At 53.3% G+C, this 21422-nt stretch overlaps 1 protein-coding gene across 1 annotated transcript in view; it reads right to left on the bottom strand.

Moving 5' to 3' along the window:
* ACOT11 (acyl-CoA thioesterase 11) overlaps positions 1 to 21422 on the bottom strand; it is a 60893-nt gene that overhangs the window by 8697 nt on the left and 30774 nt on the right. Inside the window, exons 2-9 of the mRNA XM_055233657.2 lie at positions 16467 to 16674; positions 15428 to 15497; positions 9549 to 9609; positions 8115 to 8213; positions 7474 to 7609; positions 4737 to 4893; positions 2788 to 2907; positions 526 to 670 (exon numbers count right to left, since the gene is read on the bottom strand). Of these exons, the coding sequence (XP_055089632.1) occupies positions 526 to 670; positions 2788 to 2907; positions 4737 to 4893; positions 7474 to 7609; positions 8115 to 8213; positions 9549 to 9609; positions 15428 to 15497; positions 16467 to 16674 (996 nt within the window). The remainder of the gene's footprint in view (positions 1 to 525; positions 671 to 2787; positions 2908 to 4736; positions 4894 to 7473; positions 7610 to 8114; positions 8214 to 9548; positions 9610 to 15427; positions 15498 to 16466; positions 16675 to 21422) is intronic.

Here is a 21422-nt window from a genome sequence, read left to right as displayed (position 1 = left end):
AGAGAGGACCTTGCACCACGCTCCTGACTGTCCTCCCGTGCCCCTCGTGTTGCTTTCACCATCCTCCTGACCACTCCCAGGGCACAGCCAGGCATGGAGTCAGTACCGCATCTATCGCCCCGCAGTCCTGTAAGGTAGGGACTGCAGATACGCCCATTTTACCCAAGGGGACTGAAAGCTCGAGGGGGCATCACTTGAATGTAGTAGAGGCGAGGTTCCAACCCACATCTGACTCCAAAGCCAGGACTCTCCCAACCCTGCAGGTTCATGACAGCCCAGTAACCCCCAACTCCGAGCCAGACCCACACATATTCCAAGTTCTGTCAGGCAGAACAAGCCCGCCCTGCACAAGGGGCATCCCGGGGCTCACAGCCAGGACACTCAGAGCTGGCTGTGCCCCAGCACTGGGGTAGGGTGGGCCCCTCACACCTCTAGGCCTGTAGAGGGCTGGCAGTCTCCACCATGCCAGAGCAGAGAGGGAAGGGAGGGGAGCTGCTGGTGGGGCAGGGCACTGGTCCCACTTACCCCAGGCTGGGGCCGAATCCAGGGCAGCAACTGGGGCTGGTCATCTGCGTCCAAGACCACAAAGGTCATAAAGGCACTGTTGATGTGGCGCCGGTGGGTCTCAGCCTCCTGGCGATAGGCCTCCACGCACACGCCCACCTCCATGCTGAAGGGAGGGAGTGTAGCTTCCAACCTGGACAGACCTTCCCAAGGGCCATGCCTCTTCCCCAACATACACACTCACACACACACATACACACGTGCGCTCACACACACATGCAGGTACACACATACACACACACGTATGCACACACACAGACACATACACTCCTGCAGTTCTTCCAGCAACCTGGATCGGAGTCCCAGTGACAGGACACCTGGGACCGCTCCCTCCAATGTTTACAGAGCACCTCCTGTGTGTGTCCGGCCCTGTGAGGATGCGGGAGTGAATAAATCTGTCCAGTCTATGCCTCATGGGCTAATACTCGGGGGAGGAGGCAACCAACAAGAAAGCAAAGGTATAAATAAGCCATCAAAAACCACAAAGGGGTATGAGGACATAAACCAGGAGGTGGAGGTGGACGGCCTAATTAGAAAATGTTCATTATGTGCATATTTACAAGTGCCGTGGCAGCCTTGCTTCAAACAGCTCAGTTGCTGCTATTCATGTATCTTACCATCTTTATTTCTTTATTCCTTTATTTGTTTTTTGAGACAGTCTCATTCTGTCGCCCAGGCTGGAGTGCAGTGGTACAATCTCGGCTCACTACAACCTCCGCCTCCTGGATTCAAGGGATTCTTGTGCCTCAGCCTCCTGAGTAGCTGGGATTACAGGTGTGTGCACCATGCCTGGCTCATTTTTTGTTTATTTAATAGAGACGGGGTTCGGCCGGGCGCGGTGGCTCACGCTTGTAATCCCAGCACTTTGGGAGGCCGAGGCGGGCGGATCACGAGGTCAGGAGATCGAGACCATGGTGAAACCCCGTCTCTACTAAAAAATACAAAAAATTAGCCTGGCGCGGTGGCGGGCGCCTGTAGTCCCAGCTACTCGGAGGCTGAGGCAGGAGAATGGCGTGAACCCGGGAGGCGGAGCTTGCAGTGAGCCGAGATTGCGCCACTGCACTCCAGCCCGGGCGACAGAGCGAGACTCTGTCTCAAAAAAAAAAAAAAAAAAAAAAATAGAGACGGGGTTTCGCCATGTTGGCCAGGATAGTCTTGAACTCCGAGCCGTAAGTGATCTGCCTGCCTCGGCCTCCCAAAGTGCTGGGATTACAGGCATGAGCCACTGCGCTCAGCCACTTACCAGCTTTATTAATTATAAAATAGCAGCCACCACCATTCCCCCTCACTTGGAAGTTCTATGATTGCAGAATGTGGACATTATATAGATGGGGAATCCAAGGCCTAAAACTGGGCAATAATTTTTCCAAGGATTCCAGATTCCTGGAATCTGGACTAAAATCCAGGCTTCGCAGCTCCCACAAAAGGGCTTTTCCCCTGCACCGTGGCAGAATGTGTGCACGTCAGACTGCAAATAACAACAATAATAGTAAGAGCAGCCACAATGGCTGACCTTTACCAGACACTTTCTCTGGCATTCTACTAGTAACGGCTCATTGAATCCTCGTAACTCTGAGGTAGTTGTGATGAGCCCCATTTTATACGTGAAAGAACTGACACTCAGAGGGGTTAAGTTACTTCCCAAGGTCACAGAGCCAGTAAGAGGTGGAGCCAAACTCACACCCGGCAGCCTGGCTCCTGATCCCTCACTTTTAATAATTAAATAATGACCTCTGAAATTCTCAAAAAATTTACTTATTTAAAGTCAGCTTTCATGGGAGTGGGTTTCAGAATTCATTGCAAAGACAACGACTCTGTGGACTAATTATTTTAGGAAATGCGTGGGAAAGGATTTGATAAATAACCAAACACTGGCAAGAAGTGGCCCTGTGATCTGAGCATCTACAGCGGTCCAGGCATGGAGCCAGGAGCCAAGGAGGGAGACAGAGACACTGATCTGAGACAGCAGGAGACGGGGGCTGGGGGATCCCAGAGGACGGGTCCCTGACCCAGCCAGGAGTGGGCAGGACTGGGAAGGCTCCCAAGAAGGGAAAATCAGAGCTGAATTTCAGAGACAGTGAAGGAAGCCATCAACCGGGCAGGGATTTAGATCCTGTCTGCAGGGCAAAGGGCTCCTGGACAGTTTGAAGTAGGGTCCTTTCTAGGGTCAGGAAGAGCCCTCAGCCCTGAATGGCCCTGGCCGCGCCCATCCCAGACCCTCACCTATGTTTGAAGGCATTGTTCACGATGGCTTTGAGCACCAGACGGTCGCCGACCTGGGACGGGCCTCGGAAGTGGAACATCTCAATGGCCTTCAGCGTAGGGTGGGCACGGCAGAGCCGGCTGAGGAGGCAGGAGTGGGGAGACAGAAGGAATGCCCCTGGTGCTTCAGCCACTAGTTTGGGCCAGATTTATATATATACATATACATATATATATGTGTATATATATATGTAAATGTGTATATATATATATATATATATATATATATACTTTTTTTTTTTTTTTTTTGAGACAGAGTTTCACTCTTGTTGCCCACGCTGGAGTGCAATGGCAGGATCTCGGCTCACTGTAGCCTCAGCCTCCTGAGTAGCTGGGATTACAGGCGTCCGCCACCATGCCCAGCTAATTTTTTGTATTTTTAGTAGAGACGGGGTTTCACCATGTTGGCCAGGATGGTTGCGAAATCCTGACCTCAGGTGATCCACCCCCCTCAGCCTCCCAAAGTGCTGGGATTACATGCATGAGCCACCGCGCCTGGCCTCTTTTTTTTTTGAGACAGGGTTTCACTCTGTTGCCCAGGCTGGAATGCACTGGTACGATCTTGGCTCACTGCAACCTCCGCCTCCCGGGTTCAAGTGACTCTCCTGCCTCAGCCTCCCAAGTAGCTGAGACTACAGGCACGCACCACCACACCTGGCTAATTTTTGTATTTTTAGTAGAGATGAGGTTTTACCTTGTTGCCAGGCTGGTCTTGAACTCCTGGCCTAAGTGGCCTCGGCCTCCCAAAGTGCTGGGATTACAGGTGTGAGCCACCGTGCTAGGCCAGCTTGGGCCGGCCTTCCGCCCTGGTCCCATCCCCAGACCCAGCCTGGAACTACACATTCTGACCCACCCACTGCCACCCAATCCAGTGGCAGTTCTGCTCAGAGGCACAGAACTAAAGTCCCATTTCAGATCTTAGAATACTGAGGTCTATGCATGGCTGGAAAGGAGCCAAGTTTGAGGGGACAGAAGAAAGCAGGGCTTGGGGTAAACCCCTTTCCCACTTTCCTTCCAACTTTTACACCTTGGTAGCTGCTGTTCCCACTATCCAGAAGCCCTCCCCTTACCCAAAGCTACTTGACATTCAAGTCCCAGCTGAAGTGCTCTTCCTTCAGGCAGCCTTCCCTGACCATCAGGCTCCTCCAGGATCTTACTGCACTTATAGCCAGGCCTGCCCAAAACAGCATTGCTTATGCACTGTCTCCCACAGGTTAAACTGGAGGAGGGGCCATTTAAGCCAGGCTCTAAAGAATAAGGAGGAATCCGCCTGGCTGGGAAGGGCATGGGTTGGTTGGGAAAGGCACTCCTGGTACAGGGAAAAGCAAGAGCAAAGTCTTGGAGGTGTGAGAGCGTCAATTAGTGAAGGTCAGTTACCATAATTATAAAAAATACCCTGATATTTAGGGTAGAACAAGCCCCGGACAGACACAGATGTTAGAGGAGAGAAAACAATTTTCACCCCTTAGAAGAAGGGAACAGTCAGAGATGGCTTTATGGAGGAAGTGGGCAGGATATTAGCAGACAAAGAAAAGTAGGGGAAGCACGGCAGGAGGCTACACCAGGAGCAAAGGCAGGGGCTGGAAAAGGGGAGGATGGCAACAGAGAATGGCAAATGGCTTGATGTGAAGGGAACATAGATACTAGAAGGAGTGCAGGTAGGGCCAGATCAAGGGGAGGATCTAGTGCCAGGCCAAGAGACCTGGTGTTTCCCATGTAAAAGATGCTAACTTTTTTAGTAGAACAAGGAATGGTCAGTTCACAAAAATTCATTTCTCTGATTCAGAACAGCCAATCTTCTGAAGCCTTGAATGCCATCCCCAAGCTGGGGTTTCCCCTCCAGAGGGAGGTGGCCAAGGGGAGGAGGAGGAGAAAGGAGGGGAGGCAGAGGCAGCACACTCTGCCCTTACCTGGCTGCAATGGTGGCCACATTCTCCATCCAGGCCATGATCTGGCCCCCAAAGGTGTTGCCCTGGTGATTGGCGTGGGGAGGCAGGACCAGCTCCACACTCTCCACACGGGTCTTCTCAGCCGGCACCATGAGGCTACAGTCTCTGTTCTCCAGATCTGACCAGGGATGGGGTAAGGGAGGGAAGCAGGGAGGTGAGAACATTCCCAAGGGCAGCCCCTCCCCACGGGCAGCCCCGGGACCCCCCCCCCACTCCACCCCACTCAGGTTCTTTTATTTACTCAGCACCAAGTGCACATGAGGCAGAGGGTGGCCCTGGGTGAGAGGGATGAGCCTGTCCAGTGCAGTGGACGCAGCACCAGCTCTGAGACAAGACAGCTGATCTGAGCCTCAGCTCCACTCCAGACTGCCTGTATGGCCTTGGGCAAATCAAGTAATCCCTCTGAGCCTCGGTTGCCTCATCTGTAAAGGCAGGCATGAAATCCGACCCGACAGGACTGTTTGAAGATGAAATGTGATTATTGTCACAAAGTGCTTGACTCAAGGCCAGGCGTAATGGCTCATGCCTGTAATCCCAGCACTTTGGGAGGCCAAGGAGGATAGATCCCTTGAGGCCAGGAGTTCAAGACCAGCCTGGCCAACATGGTGAAACTTTTGTCTCTACTAAAATACAAAAAAATTAGCTGGGCATAGTGGCAAGCGCCTGTAATCCCAGCTACTCAGGGAACCACAAGAATCACTTGAACCTGGGAGGCAGAGGTTGCAGTGAGCCGAGATCATGCCACTATAATCCAGCCTGGGCAATAGAGTGAGACTCTGTCTCAAAAAAAAAATAATAGTCACAAAGTACTTGACTCCAGTAAATATGCTCTCAAAAAGGACAGTTTTTCCCTACCTTCTGCCCTGGTGTTTCCCTTATCCTTGGCAATAGGGTTAGGAGATCCTTAGTAGGAGAGGCCAGGCAGTGAATGAGGCCTTGGGCTTCAGGGCAGCAGATGCTGGCATGCCCCACCAAACCCAAGGTGATGGCCTTTGTCTCCCATTTCCCATGGAGAGACTTCTTCAGGGAGGGTCCATCAAAGAGCTGGCACTGCCCTTGGCTTGGCCTGCAGGCTATCAGAGAGACCACAGACACGGTGGGGGCAGACATGAGGGGAAGCTGAGGGTGGCCTGAGCCAAGGTCTGGAGACAGGACGGAGAGGGTATTCACAGGCAATGGGGCCTGTGGCTTAACAGGAGCTGCAGCAGGTCAAGAGACAGCACCCAGTGAAGCTGAGCGGCCAGCCAGAAGGCCCAGTGCCAGGCAAAGGCACTTGAGCTGATTCTTAGGTGGGAAGGCTGTTAGGACAGAAGAGATTTAGGAGGGCTGCAAGGGGATGGATGGATCAAGGGGGCCTTGACGACTGTAGGAAGAGCTGGGCTTCCCCAGCCCCAGCCTCCAAGCCCAGTATAACCAGAGCACATGGAACTCAGGGCATAGCTTGAGGCTTCCACTGGGCTTGGTGAATTCTGCCTGCTCTCTCCCCACTCCAGGGAGATTTTCTCCTAAAATTGCCTCCTTTTGGTTTCAAGGAAGACTCAAATTTGAACATTCTGGAGATAAGTAAACAAGTCCAAGGTCTCCCCTCTGGGCCTTTGCCCAGGCTGTGCCCTCTGTCAGGAACCCTTCCTTATCTCCCACCTGTCAAAATCCCACCCAGTCCAAAGTAGATCTTTCTGTACTGGTATAGAACAACCCCCAGGATATATTTTTAAGGGGAAACTGCAAGATACAAAACAGTATGTACTGAATGCCCCTTTTCAGGAACTAAATAATATGTGCTATGCTTAGATATGCAGGGAATACTTCTGGAAAGATACTCTAAAATGGGTAATAGTAGATGCTTCTGGGGAGACTACCTGGATTCTGGGATAGAAAGGAGTCTTGCTTTTTATTTTACCTTTTGAGGGGTGGGAATATATATACGTGTGTGTGTGTGTGTATGCATATATACACACACACATACACATAAGCATATATATATATGCTTTTTACATGTTTTATATATGCTATATACTTATTTATTTATTTTGAGATGGAGTTTCGCTCTTTTTGCCTAGTACAATGGTGTGATCTCAGCTCACTGAAACCTCCACCTCCCAGGTCCAAGCGATTCTCCTGCCTCAGCCCCCCGAGTAGCTGGGATTACAGGTGCACGCCACCACGCCCTGCTAATTTTGTATTTTTAGTAGAGACGGGGTTTCACCATGTTGGCCAGGCTGGTCTTGAACTCCTGGCCTCAGGTGATCCACCCGCCTCGGCCTCCCAAAGTGCTGGGATTACAGGCATGAGCCACCATGCCTGGCCTATATATGCTTTTTATAGGTGCATACATATATATATATATATATATATATATGCTTTTTTAAAAATCCTACAGAGTCTTCAAGTTATAGCTCAATACTATCTTCCCAAACACCTTGGCTTCTGGAGACCCAAATGCGTTTTGTGGACAACAAAGGGATTTCCACATGACCTAACCGCAGCTTCATGGTTCCTGGGAGCTGGTAGAAGAGGCCCAAACACTCCCTTTCCTTGGAGGAGACCTCGGAGCCAAGAGAGCTAGAGAGGCCCAGGGCCACCAGTGGGTGGAAGTCCCCGGAGCCTCCCTTCCTGCCTCTGCCCAGTGGGAGCCCGGGGCAGAGGGGCCATGCAGGACGCCAGCTACCCTCCCCATGCACGGCTGGCAGCTGCTCACCGTCCTGAATGACGCAGTTGGCCAGGAGGTCCTTGATGGTGTCCGCATAGACAAGGCGCATGCGCCGGCGCTCAGCCGCCACGCTGTGCTCCATCTTCTCCTCCTCTGTCCGCGGCGTGATCTGCTTCAGCTTCACCTGCCGGCCAGGGGACAGGGTGGGGGCCACTCAGGGCAAGTCTCCTGAAATAGCACAGGGGCCTGTCCCCAGCACCATCCCATGTCCGAGGCTAGCACACAGCAGGCCTGGGCTGCTGCTCAGTTCCAAGGCTTCCTCCCTCTTTGCCCCATCTTCCTGCCTCCACGATGACCTGATACATATTCATCCTCCAGCTCCCACCCAGGTCCCTTCCTTGGGCAAAGGCTCAGAGGATGGGGGGTGTCACTGTAGGACATGCAGAATGTTGAGACCAGAAGAATCTTCGCTGGAGAAGCACAGGGAGAGGTGGGGGAAAGGAGGCGGGAGGAGGCTGGGGGATTCAAATGCAGTGAGGGGTGGGCCTTCCTCTGGGAGCTGTGGATTCCTGCTGTGTCCCTCCCCATCCCCTCTGCCAACCCCTAAACTCATCCCCCTGATCCAGACTTGCCATGGCAGGTGCCCAGGTCACTGAGCAGCGTTCCAGCAGCCAGGTGCACCCAGTTACCTTGGTGATCTCTCGGTGGGCCACGAAGGTGGCCAAGGCCTTGCACACATTCCACTGCTTCTCAGAGCACAGGTCCTCCGAGGCCACCTGGATGCCCACCTGGAGAGGAACAGTAAGGGCGAAGGAATGAGGGACAACATTGCACTCACCAGTTAGAAGCCCCGCAGCTCCGCCAGACAGCAAGTCCCAGCCCAGGCCAGGCCTCCAGAGTTTCTGTACCACCTACTAATGTCTGGGAGGCCAGAGATCTGAGGTGGGTTTTGACTCTGCCCTTGGGCCCCCAGGAAACCTTGGGCAAGTCACTTCCCTTCTCTGGGTCTCAGTTTCCTCATCTACAAAGTGGGAGTGATCGGACCTACCCTTGTGGGATTGTTGAGAGGATTAAAATGAGACTATGTCTACAACAGGCCTTAATATGGGGAGAATGTTGGCTAAATTTAAAGGATGGGCCAGGCTCAATGGCTTGTAATCCTAGAATTTTGGAAGGCTGCAGCGGGAGGATCACTTGAGGCCAGGAGTTCAAAACAAGCCAGGGCAACACAGTGAGACCCCTGTCTCTGCAAAAACACACACACACACACACACACACACACAAATTAGCTGGGTGTGGTGGTGCATGCCTGTAGTCCCAGCTTGAGGCAGGAATATTGCTAAAGGCCAGGAGTTTGAGGTTACAGCGAGCTATGATTGCACCACTGCACTCCAGCTTGGGTGACAGAGTAAGACCTCTTCTCAAAAAAATAATAAAAATAAAAATAAAAAATCAAGAACAGGCACCTAGGGGTACCTGAGCATTTATGGGGCACCCAGAGGCATAGTCAGGACTATGTCACCCAGCCTCAGTGCTCCCTCAGGAACCACTGGCCCAGCTGGTGAAGTTGCCTGGGCCTGAAGTCCATAGGCGGAAAATAGAGCCCTCCCCTATAGCTCACAGAACCCTGGGCATCACCAGCAGCCCTCCATTAACTGGACAACCCTGCCACATAGGAATCATGTTCCCTTTTGCAGATGAGGAGACGGGATGTGGGAGGCAAGCTCACGGGCCAGAACCCAGCACTCTCCCTGCCCCAGCTCCTCCTCCAAGATCAGGTGCTCATGCTGCCTTCCCTCCATTCCCACAAACACCTGGCTGCTGAGGTTGGATGTGAAGACGCAGGGGCCTGGAAGTCAAGTCCCACGCTGGAATCTATGTAGCTCAGTGACCTGGGGCAAGTCCCTTCCCCTCCCAGGCCTCGATTTTCCTGTCTGTGTTATGGGATTTGGGACAGGAAGATCCTTGGGATTCCCCTTGCTCTGCCAACCATTACAGAACTCTGCTGCTCTAATCAGGGCCCTGCGAGTGTGAGTGGCCCTGGGCTGCAGGGAGAAGAATGGAGAGAGGAGATAGAGGACCCACCCATGCACCCACTCCCAAGCAGTGCCCACCCCACACACCTCCATGCTGGAGTTGAAGGCCCGGTTCACCTTGGCCTTGATATTCACCACTTGTCCAACACTGGGGAGAGGAAAGTAGGAGGTGAGCTTTCCAGAGGGGCCAGAGGGAGGAACAGGGGCCTCAGATACTTGCAGAGCCTCTCTTGTGGGGAGCTGGCAGGAGAACTTCATGGCTTGCAGGGCATATTCACATCTGTGATGTCACCAAGTCCTCAAAGCCAGCTAGCAAGATAGTGTCAGCACCCCACTTTACAGATGGGGAAGCTGAGGCTGAGAGAAGTAGCATGATTGCACTCATCTGCTCCCCCGTTCCCTGCTCCCCGTTGTCCAATAAATGCCTGTGCTTCTTTCTGCTCTTGGCTCAATGGTCCCCTCCTCAGGGGAGCCCTCCCTGCCCTGCAGTGGCCCACCCTGCAGCACTCTCCTGGCACAGTGACCTCTGTCTCCCACAGTTCTTAAGCTCTACTAGGGTGAGGGCCATGTGTTTTGCTTCCCATGGACTCTCCAAGGCCTAGCACATGGCACAGGGTGGGTCTCCCATAAAGGGTAGCTGACTGAATTAATTCATTCTACATGTATTGAATGCCTAGTAAGGGCAAGATGCTATAAACAAAGGGCAAGAAGAGAAAAGGAAACGTTCAAAGCATGCCTGCTAGGTGCCAGGCACTGTGCACTGCCCCATTGGAGCCTCAGAATAAGCTTGGCAGGTAGGTTTAGGAGAAACTGAGCATCAGAGAGGTTAAGTCATTTGCCCAAGGTCACCAAGCTAAAAAGTGGCAGAGCCAGACTTCTAGACTGACTCTGTTCACTGCACCAGCCCCTCTTTTCCCAGCTGCAGCCTGTCCTTCTGGAATGATTCCCACAACCAAATGAATCCCCAGGGGAGCCACCTAGCCTGGGCTGTGCCCAATGGAGGGGGCAGAGGGTGCCCAGCTGATGGACTGTGGGGAGGAGGGGCAGGAGGCTAAAGGCTGGCCCCATTCAATCACTGTGTGATCTCCAGCAGGTCCTTTCACTTCTCTGGGCCTTGGCTCACGAACATGGAGAGTGCCATGCCGACTTCTCTCTCAAATGACACAGTCTCCTGGCCAAGCCTAGGAAGGGTCCATTCTAAGGGGCCTGCTGGTCAAGGGGCCACCGTGAACACAGTGGGAATGGCCACACAGGCCTGGGTTCCAGTCAAGCTCCACCTTGACCATCACACTACAGAGCTGTGTGACCTTGGGTGAGTCACTTTGCCTCTCTGAGTCCATTTCCTCCTGTGTAAAGTACTGCCTGTGGTTCTGAGGGTCAAGTGAGAGAGAATGGGACTGAGCCAAGTGCCAGGTCTGGGTTTCTAAGCTCCTCCTTCCTGACTGCCCTCTGTCCCCACAGCTCTGGCCCAAACCGGATCCTTCCCCAGGGCCACTGCCCAGCCTTCTCAGGGGCCCCGGAGCTCCCGGACACCCCTCCAGGTGTTCTTCACAACACAGACAAGCAACCCCCCATAACAAATCTGACCCCCATCAAGATCTTCCCTAGACCAATTTACTCTCAGGAGACAGAAGAACATGTTAATTGCACTACAGAAATTCAAATAGCAAACCCAGGTGATGAAGGACTCTAGAGGGCAAATGGCCAGCTTTCCTCAACAAATACATTTTCAGAGAGAGAGAGAGCGTGCCAGAGAGCGGCTGGAGGATTGGTGGGTATCTATAGAGTTTTTTGTTTTTGTTTGTTTTTGATTTTGTTTTGAGACAGAGTCTCGCTCTGTCGCCCAGGCTGGAGTGCAGTGGCGCTATCTCGGCTCACTGCAAGCTCCGCCTCCCGGGTTCATGCCGTTCTCCTGCCTCAGCCTCCTGAGTAGCTGGGACTACAGGCACCTGCCACCACACCCAGCTAATTTTTTGTATTTTTAGTAGAGACGGGGTTTCACCGTGTTAGCCAGGATGGTCTGGATCTTCTGATCTCGTGATCCGCCCACCTCAGCCTCCCTATAGAGAAGCAACCAATTACAATTATTTGCATCCTGACTTGAATAACAAAATAACTGCAGGCTGGGTGTGGTGGCTCATGCCTGTCATCTTAATGCTTTAGAAGGCACAGGTGGGAGGATCGCTTGACGCTAGGAATTTGAGACCCGCCTGGTCAACATAGCGAGACCTCATCTCTACAAAAAAAATATATATATATAAAATTTAATTAGCCAGGTATGGTAGTGCCAGCTACTAGGGAGGCTAAGGTGGAAGGATCACTTGAGCCCATAAGTTCAGGGCTGCAGTGAGCTACGATGGTGCCACTGCACCCCAGCCTGGGCAACAAAGCAAGACTCCATCTTGAAAAAATAAATAACTGCAAAGCAAACAAAATAAAAACAAATTCATGAGACAGTTTGAGCATTTGAACACTGACAAGTGATGTTAGTGAAAAATTATTGTTAATTTTTTAGATGTGGTAATGATGTTAAGGTTGTGTTTAAAAAGAATCCTTCTCTCAAAAAAAAAAAAAAAAGAGGGCTAGGCGTGGTGGCTCACACCTGTAATCCCATCACTTTGGGAGGCCAAGGTAAGCCAATCACCTGAGGTCAGGAATTCGAGACCAGCCTGACCAATATGGTGAAACCCCATCTCTAATAAAAATACAAAAATTAGCCTAGCTTGGTGGCGGACACCTGTAATCCCACCTGCTCGGGTGGCTTAGACAGGAGAATTGCTTGAACCTGGGAGGCAGAGGTTGCAGTGAGCCAAAATTGCACCACTGCTCTCTAGCCTGGGAGACAGAGCAAGACTCCCTCTCAAAAAATAAATAAACATAAAAAGAGTTCTTAGCCCTTAGAGATACATTTGGAAATATTTTCAAGTGGCAAAAGCAGAAACAAACACACAAACAAAGAAACTTCTTAATCTTTCCTCAGGTGTGTCCAGGCCTTCCCTGGCCACCAGCCATGCTCCAGACCCCTCCCCAGCTTGTCCTCCTTCCTGGCATCCTCTCTGGCTTTCCCTTCCACCTACAGCCTCCTCCGCCCAGATTCACCTTCACTCTGCTGAGCCCTGCAGCAGGTCTAGCCACCATGCATGTACCCCTAACCCTCTCTATTCCTTGTTCCCCTAAGTAAAAGAACTTGTGTTGGCTACAGGGACCTGGAGGTGGCCCAGACACAGCTCCACTGGCTTCAAAGTATCACTATGTACAGAGCTGACAGTACCGGCAGCTCAAATGCCTCCCCCAGGAAGCCCCCCCTTGACTACCCTCAGTGCCACGACACCTACCCCCAGCCATACAGGAAATACAGCCCATTGGTTAAGAGCAAGGGCTCTGGGGCTGGACTGCCTGCCTGGTAGTATATCCTGGGTCCTCCATTAGCTGTACCACCTTCAACAAGGTACTTTGTTTCTCTGTGCCTCAGTTTCCTCATCTGTAAAATAATACTAATAGCTATGGCCACATAGTATTGTTTTGAGGATCAATAAGTTAATGTATTTAAAACGGCATCAAAATAATGTATCAGTATTGGTGCACTAATTGTGACAAAGGTACCCTACAAATGTAAGATGTTAATCATGGGGCACCTGGGTGTGGGGTATATGGGAACTCTCTGTACTATCTTTGTTTTTATTTTTTTATTTATCCTGAGACGGGGTCTCACTGTGTCACCCAGGTTGGAGTGCAGTGGTGTGATCTTGGCTCACTGCAACCTCCACGTCCCAGGCTCAAGTGATCCTCCCACCTCAGCCTCCCAAGTAGCTGAGACCACAGGCGTATATCACCATGCCTAGCTAATTTTTGGTAGAGACAGGGTTTTGCCATGTTGCCCAGCTGGTCTCAAACTCCTGAGCTCAAGTAATCTGCCTGCCTTGGCCTCCCAAAGTTCTGGAATTACAGGCACAAGCCACTGCGCCTGGCCTTGTACTATCTTTAGAGATACAATGTTTTTATAAATTTAAAACTATTCTAAAATAAAAGGTATTACAAAGCAGCTGGGCAGGGCGGCTCACACCTGTAGTCCCAGCACTTTGGGAGGCCAAGGCAGGCAGATCACTTGAGGCCAGGAGTTCGAGACCAGCCTGGCCAACATGGTGAAACCCTGTCTCTACTAAAAATACAAAAATTAGCTGGGTGTGGTGTCACGCACCTGTAATCCCAGCTACTCAAGAGGCTGAGGCAGGAGAATCGCTTGAACCCAGGAGGCGGAGGTTGCAGTGAGCCAAGATCACATCATTGCACTCCAGCCTGGGTGACAGATCAAGACTCTGTCTCAAACAAAAACAAACAAAAAAAAAGTATTACTAAGCAGAGCCCTTTTTTTTGAGAAGGAGGCTCGCTCTCTCGCCCAGGGTGGCAGGCTGGGGTGCAGTGGTGCGACCTCAGCTCACTGCAACCTCCGCCTCCAGGGTTCAAGCAATTCTCTACCTCAGCCTCCCGAGTAGCTGGGATTACAGGTGCCCACCACCACGCCCAGCTAATTTTTTATATTTTCAGTAGAGACGGGATTTCACCATGTTGGCCAGGCTGGTCTTGAACTCCTGACCTCATGATCCACCCACCTAGGCCTCCCAAAGTGCTGAGATTACAGGCGTGAGCCACCACGCCTGGCCCAGAGCCCATTATTGCACATAACTTCTCACTGCGAATTGAATGACGTTCCTACATCTGCCTCCCCTGAAGACTGGGAGGTCCGGGGAAGAGGCTGTGCTCTAGTGGACTTTGCGTGCCCAGTCTCAGCAAGGCCCCTGGTCTGGAAAAGGTGCTCATCTGATATTAAGTGTGTGGTGAGGGAATGATGACTGAATGAGTGAGTACAGGGACTGGCCAGTCTTCTTCCTTAATGGTGACCCACTGAGCACCCAGTGAGTCCTGAATAAGCCCTTGGCACTTGATGTCCTAGCTAATGCTAGGTGAGTTTAGGAACAGGCCCAGAGACAAGAGCTCTGTGTGTGGCCCTGCAGCCTGTCCTGAGCCAAGGGCTCAGCCTGCTCCTTGGATCCCAGAAGCAGGATCTATGGGCAAAGCTATGGGGAGGCAAAGCCCGGTGTGTGTGATGAATGTTCTTCTATTCTGTATAGCCATTAAAAAAAAGAAAAGGCCAGGTACAGTGGCTCATGCCTGTAATCCCAGCGCTTTGGGAGGCCAGGGCGGATGGATCACCTAAGGTCAGGAGATCGAGACCAGTCTGGCCAACATGGTGAAACCCCGTCTCTACTAAAAATACAAAAAAATTAACCGGGCCTTGTGGCGGGCACCTGTAATCCCAGCTACTCGTGAGGCTGAGCCACAAGAATTGCTTAAACTCAGGAGGCGGAGATTGCAGTGAACCAAGATCGTGTCATTGCACTCCAGCCTGGGTGACAGAGGGAGACTCCATCTCCAAAAAAAAAGAAAAAAAAAAGTCTACTTTAGAAATGAGGTAACGAGCTCCTCACCCCTGGAAGTATGTGAGCAGAGGTTGAATGGCCCAAGCTTCTGGCTCAGACTTTGCCAAGGCACCTTATCTAAGGGCCTCCCTACAGCCCAAAGACCGAGGACCCCAAGAGAATGTCCAAGCTCAAAAAGGCACTCACTGATTAAGTCTAACCCCTTCTATTTTGCAGATGAGAAAGCTGAGGCTCAGAGAGAGAGACTGACTTCCCCAAAGTCACACAGCACCCCACGATCCATCTCGGCCACACCCTGGCTGAGGGAACACCCACCCACCCACCGCATGGAACAGCAGGTCAACTCCTAGCCCCCAGAAACACTGCAGAGGGGTTCACGCTTCCCCAGAGGCTGCCCCCACCTCATTTTCAGTCAGCTGAGTCAGGCTTTCGGCAGCACACAGGCTGACCAGGCAGGGAGTCAGAAGGACGGGCCCCAGGCTGATGGGAGGGAGACCAGAGGACCTTGAAGTAGGAGGGGCCACTTACCTAATGGTGTGCTCAAAATAGATGTCATCCATGGAAGCTGTGACACAGGGGCAGCCAGCGTGCCTCTCCGCTGGTGTCAGGAGAAGAAAGTCAGACATTAGTAGCCTCCCCCGATCACAGGCCTCTGCTCAGATGGCACCTCCTCAGGAGGCTCCTCCAGCCGCCCAAGCCAAGGCCGCAACTCCCACCACACCCTGCTGCCACCCTTCCTTACACCCCTCACCATGGGCACCACCCCTGACCCTCTTCTGTATATCTGCTTTTCGTCTGTCTACTGTCCCTCCCTCCCGCTGGATTGTACATTACTTGAGGACAAGGATTTTTGCCTGTCTTGTTCATTGCTGTACCCCAGTCCTGGAACAGTGCCTGGCACACAGTACACACTCAGTAAGTAGATGTTGAATGAGTGATCACGCCACACTGGCCTGCTTCCCGGCTTTCTGGAGCCCCCATCCCTTCAACCACCTGTTCCCTGCCTGAGTCATTCTCACCCTCAGGACTCCACTCAGGTGCCTTAGCCCCTCAGGAATCCCTTCCCTGCCCCCAGGCCTGGGTCAGGGCCTCTGAAACAGTGCTAGGGGACAGTCGGGTCACCTGTCTGTCCCCCATCCCCACCCCACCAGGCTGTGAGCTCTGTGGGTTGGAGAACACCGGTGCAACAAAAGGAATGAAACGGGCTCGGTCCAGCGCACCTCAACTCAAGAGAAGGAGCGCTGCAGGGCAGGCAGTCATGGGCTTTGCTCAACGGCATCTCCGAGCCAATCTGAAGCAGCCATGTGGAAGGCTGCACTGTGTTGAGGCAGGGACTTAGGGCCTGGGACCAACACTCAGGGCTGAAGGGGTCTGAGTGAGAGAGAGGTGGGCTGTGCTGAGCATCGAGACATCAGGAAGGGCATTTCAGACAGATGGACCAGCATGAGCAAAGGCCAAGGTGAGAACCAAGTGTGGCACTTAGGGTGGACAGTGACCATCTCTGACAGCACGGCCCCTGCTCTGGGCCTGTGGGGCAGGTGGGGAGCCATGGGGAGCACAGCCTCACCAGACAGGCAGGCCGTGGTGTCAATCCACTTGAGCAGCTGCCCGACGCTCAGCTCGCCGCGTTGGTTGGTGTGGCAGGGCAGCACCAGCTGGCTCATCTGCACCTCCGTGGGGTTCCGGTATCCCTCGCCATCTGCCATGGCACCGTCGTTCCCTGCACGTAAGGCTGACTTGCGGGATGTGCGGCTGGAGAACACAGAGGCCAAGCCCTGGGGGACAGGTGGGGACAGAGAGGTCTGCTTGCTGCAGGGTCTCCCAGGTCTGTCCAGCCCTGAGAACTTAGGGTCGGGGGAGAGAGAGTAACTAGGGCCACCTCCCACCAGACCCCAACTCGAGAGTGGTCACCACCCTCCAGCCCGTGGTCTCGGACCCCAGGGGATCTGTGGATGCTGCTTCTGCCCAGTTTCCTTTTGGCCAAGAACCGCACGTGAACACGGCCTTGCACCCGAGTGGGCCAGTGGAGACAAAACCATGCAGAGAAGTCAGTCCTCCTCGCTTCAGCTCCTGGGCCAACTTTTTAAAGTGTTGCCTTAGATTTACCTTCATTCTGGAAAGAGTCCCCTCTCTATGCAGGGAAGCCTAGAGAGCTCCATAGCAGTTAAGCCCAGGGAACTGTTCCTAATACAGTGTTTCAAGAAGCCGCTCTGATTTCATCCCCAAAGGGCTCCTTTCTTGGGCTCCCTCCATCTTCAGAGGCCATCAGGACAGCCTCTGTGGCCTGCTAATGTCTAGCACTTGGATCTATTGACTGGGAGGGCTGTGGGCAGTCACTGAGCAGCTGTCTGATCCAGGGCTGGGTACAACAGCTGCCAGCTGGAAAACTGGCTGAGAAAATTCTCCAGCTCATGAATTAGAGCTGGGGTTTCTGCTTGGAACCAGCATGTCTTACTCTCCAGGCAGAAGAGGTGGGGTGTGCCCATCAGTCCTTTGGAAGTGAGGAAGAGGGAAGGGGCTAGCAGCCTGCCATCCCTAAGCAGACCATGAGCTCAAGAGCTGGGCACACCTGCATGTGTGAGAAAAATGAGGAGGGACAGGCATATGGGTTCCGATTCTCATGGCCAATGCTAATTGTGTGGTAGTGATGACAGTCGCCACTAATGTTTATCTAGCGCTTAGGTGTCACATAATTTTACAAGTACTTTATATGTACTAATCCAATTTTATCCTCACAACAAACCTATGAGACAGATGCCTTATTATCCTCATCCCACAGATGAGGAGCCCAAATAAGTGACAAAGCTCAGCTGTGACCCCAGAGGTCTTCTGCAGCCTGAGCTCCTACCCCCGACACTACACTGCTTGCAGGGCCTCCTGGGGCTGAGATGAGGAGTCCAGGGACCTGGGCTTGGCTGTAATGGCAAAGAGCACCATGCCCCAATGGTGAGCCTGCCACGGCTGCGGGATGACGGCCGTGGTAGCTCTCGCACCTGGTCTATACTCCTTAGATAATTCCCCCCAATGAGCTCCCGTAGCTAATTCAATTTCAAGCACACCGAGGTGGCTTGTTCAAAGTCACTGACCCCCATGTGGTAGAGCCAGGATTTGAACTAGGCCTGTCTGACCCAGAACGGCTTATGGGTTCCCAGAAACACGGCTTATTCCCAAGAGCCCCTGGGTAGGAGGCTGGGCACCAAGGGGAGGCAGGAAGGCAGCCATCCCAGGAGCTCTCAGCCTGGGCGGAGGCCTGCAGGGTGCCAGGCTGCCTGGCTTGCGGGCTGTCACAGGTAGCTGGAAGGCTGATGTTGTCCAAGCAGCAGGACCCATCACCATAGTAACCACTGCCAAGGCACTTCCCGCTTGGTTGTGTGCTGGGGGCCTGCATGGATACGGGTGGCTGGCTTTCGGGGTGTGGGAGTGGGTAGAGGGAGGTGGTAGGCGAGACTCCATTCGCCCACACTCTTCCCAAACCCCTCCCATAGCCAGGGGTACTGGGAAGAAATTCCAGAAAGAAGCCCTAGGGAGAGCTGAGGAATGGGGAGACAATGCCCACTTGCAGAGGGCAACTGGGCAGAACAAAAGGGGCAGAACCAAAGGGGCAGACCGCCTGGGGTTTCTGGGCAGTCTGGACACACACACAGGGATGCCCACACACAATGCCCCCGCTTTACCAGCCTGGGCACGTCCGCCACTTCTCTGACTCCTCACGAGGACGAGGGCAAGAACTGTTGACCCATTTCACCAACAAGGGAACATGGACACAGCCCTGGGCCAGCAGTCATGATGCCTGAGCTCTGGTCCTCTCTCTGCTTCTCACCTGGTCAACCCCTCCTCCCATGAGCTCCTGTTTCCTGTTCTGTGAATCAGGAGTCCCTACCTTCCTGTTGGACCCTATGCCATGGGAGCCGGGACCTGTGCCCTGCTCGCTGGTTCATTCGTTCATTTGTTCGTTCACCAAACACTTCCTCTGTATGGGGCCCTGGGCCAAACATAGAGAATGCAAAGACAAATTGGGCCTAGAGGGGCCTGGCACACGGGAGGACATTGTCAAAGGTTTGTGGAGGGACAAACAGAGATGGACTTGAGTTCAAATTCTACCTGTGTCCCTCAGGTGCTGTGTGACCCTGAGCAGGGTCTCCCCCTTCCCAAGCCACATCTGTCACTCACCAGGTAGGACAGAGAATTGCCAGTCCCTAAGGTACCCCTGGTTCCAGGAGTCCAGGGCCTAACTCAGCCTGGGATTTGCACACCCAGCTGAGATTCCCAGTGAGGAAGCTCTAGAACCCTGTCAGAATGGAAATACTGTGCTCCTCTGAGCAGGGCCCCTGAAGCACACTGAGAGACAAGCCTCGCAGTTGCTGTCCCCACCACTCCCCTCAAAGAGAGGGGTGCAGAAGCCCTGGGCTGGAGCACAGGCGGCAGGGACAGAGCAGCAGGTGGCCCCAGGCATAGCCTTTCAGACTCCACTCCTTCCTTGGGCTCCAAGGCAGTCTGCCCACATTAGGGCATGCCAGGCCAGGCCTCCTAGTCCCAAGGTGGGCAGGCAGCCAGTCTGGGAGGCAGGGGTGTGTGCAGCCCAGGCAAGTTTTGGCCAATGGGGCTCCAGAGCCGGGCCACTCCTCCCAGGGCCAGTCATAGGGAGAGCAGGGGCCCTGGATGGAGTCAGGGCCTGGGCGGCCAGGCAGGCCGAGCCAAGAGAGCTGCCAGGGTGGCGGGGGCTGAACCACTGCAAGGGTTGGAGGACACCCAGAGGTCGGAGATGTGCCCTCTCAGACAGCAGCTGTGCCAAGTGCTGGCCCCAGGCCCTGGCAGACTTGGCCAGACTTGATAATGCTAGACTAGGCCCCAGCTAGCCACACCATGGGCTCTGTGTCCCTCCTCCTGAGCCAGTCATGTCACAGACCTGCGGGGTCAGGGCAGGAGAGACCCCCCTCACCCAATCCCTTCACAGCCTGGGGCACTAAGGCACAGAGGGAAAAGCTGGCCCAGGGCCACCCAGCTGCGGGGGCCAATATAAGCCCCACTGGGCCATGGCTCCTTCTAGGCAAGTTGACAACAGGCCTACAGACTACTGGGCCCACAGGCTACTGGGGCTGGAAACAGGCCCAAGGCTTCACCTTGGTTTCCTCCCTCTGCCCAGTATCCAAGTCCCAATGATCCGACCTTAAACAGGCCTCTGATCTAACTCCTTCCAGCCTCCACACAGCACCAGAGGGATCTTTCCAAAAAGCAAATCCATTTCAACAACTACTGCTTACCATGTCCTGCCTTTCGGGGAGACCTGGTCCTCATAACTCCACCCACCATGGGACTTTGCTCTGCCCCTTAGGAGCACATAGACCTTTCTAAAGAGCAAGCCTTACCAGGCACTTCACCTGCTCAAGACTCTTCGATGGCTCCCCACTGCTCTCAGGATCAAGAACCAGCCACCGTAGCTCCTGCCACTCACCCTAGCAGCCACTTTCTCAGCTCCAGACCATATACGTTTCCTTAGAGCATCACTCTCACTCCCGCTGTCTTCCCCCAATATGAAGGTGCCGCTTCCACCTAGAATCCCTTTATCTGCCCCGTCTGCTAGGTGAGCCCTTCCTCATCCTCCGTCTCTCTCCCCCAGGGAGAGTTAGAATGCCCCTGCAGCCTCACCATCTCCATCACGGCACTGACCAAGCTGGGTAGTCACTGTCCTCACAGTTGCCACCCCCATCAGATAGATGCTTCCACGGGACAGGGACACATGCCTGGCACAGAGTCAGGGCTAAATAAATGCCCATGGAAGAGAGAAAGGAAAAGACTGATGGCCTGAGAGCTGAGACTCACAGTGGGAGGAAGGTCTGAGGTGCAGAGAGGCCACAAGGAACAGCGAAAAGGAGAAACAGAACGGCTGTGGTTCAGATGATGGGAATGTCAGGGCAAAGGGTTCAGGTGATGTGAACACTGGAGCAAATGAGAGCAGGTGGGAAAATGCTCTACATACCTGGACGGGTGGAGACAGAGGAAGAGGGGCTTGGGGGCCAGGCCAAGAAGTCCCCAGAAACCATGGAAGACTCCTGGAGAAGGCATGGCCCAAAGTGATAAGCCAGCTGAGATCACGGTGCCTGCAGACCCCAACTGGAGCAACAGGCCTGGTGCAAAGGAGACCTACCTGCCCTGAAGGGGAGGAGCAAGCCTGGGTGACCTCTGGAGTAGCCCATCATGACACAGGCTGTGCACAGGCCTTGGGGGTCAGCCTAGCTTGGGTTCAAGTCCAATTCCACAACTAACTTTGATAACCTTGAGCAAGCTGCTGCACCTCTATGGGCCTCGGTTTCCTGTCTATAAAAATGGGATTATTATACTCACTTCCAAGAATCATCATAGGGAGGAAATTAAACAACACCAAGTATATGAAGCTCCTAGCACACATATACCCTGTGGCTAACATGTACTGAGTGCTTACTATTAGCATTATAAAGTGTGTGCTTTCTACAGAAATACAGCTGGGAGGGTCCCAAACATAGTTCAAAGTGGACTGTTTCCACAG

Source organism: Symphalangus syndactylus, chromosome 19, assembly GCF_028878055.3.
Source record: "Symphalangus syndactylus isolate Jambi chromosome 19, NHGRI_mSymSyn1-v2.1_pri, whole genome shotgun sequence".
Taxonomy (NCBI): domain Eukaryota; kingdom Metazoa; phylum Chordata; class Mammalia; order Primates; family Hylobatidae; genus Symphalangus; species Symphalangus syndactylus.
Note: the sequence above shows the minus strand (reverse complement) of the source record. Positions and strands in the feature narration are given on the sequence as shown.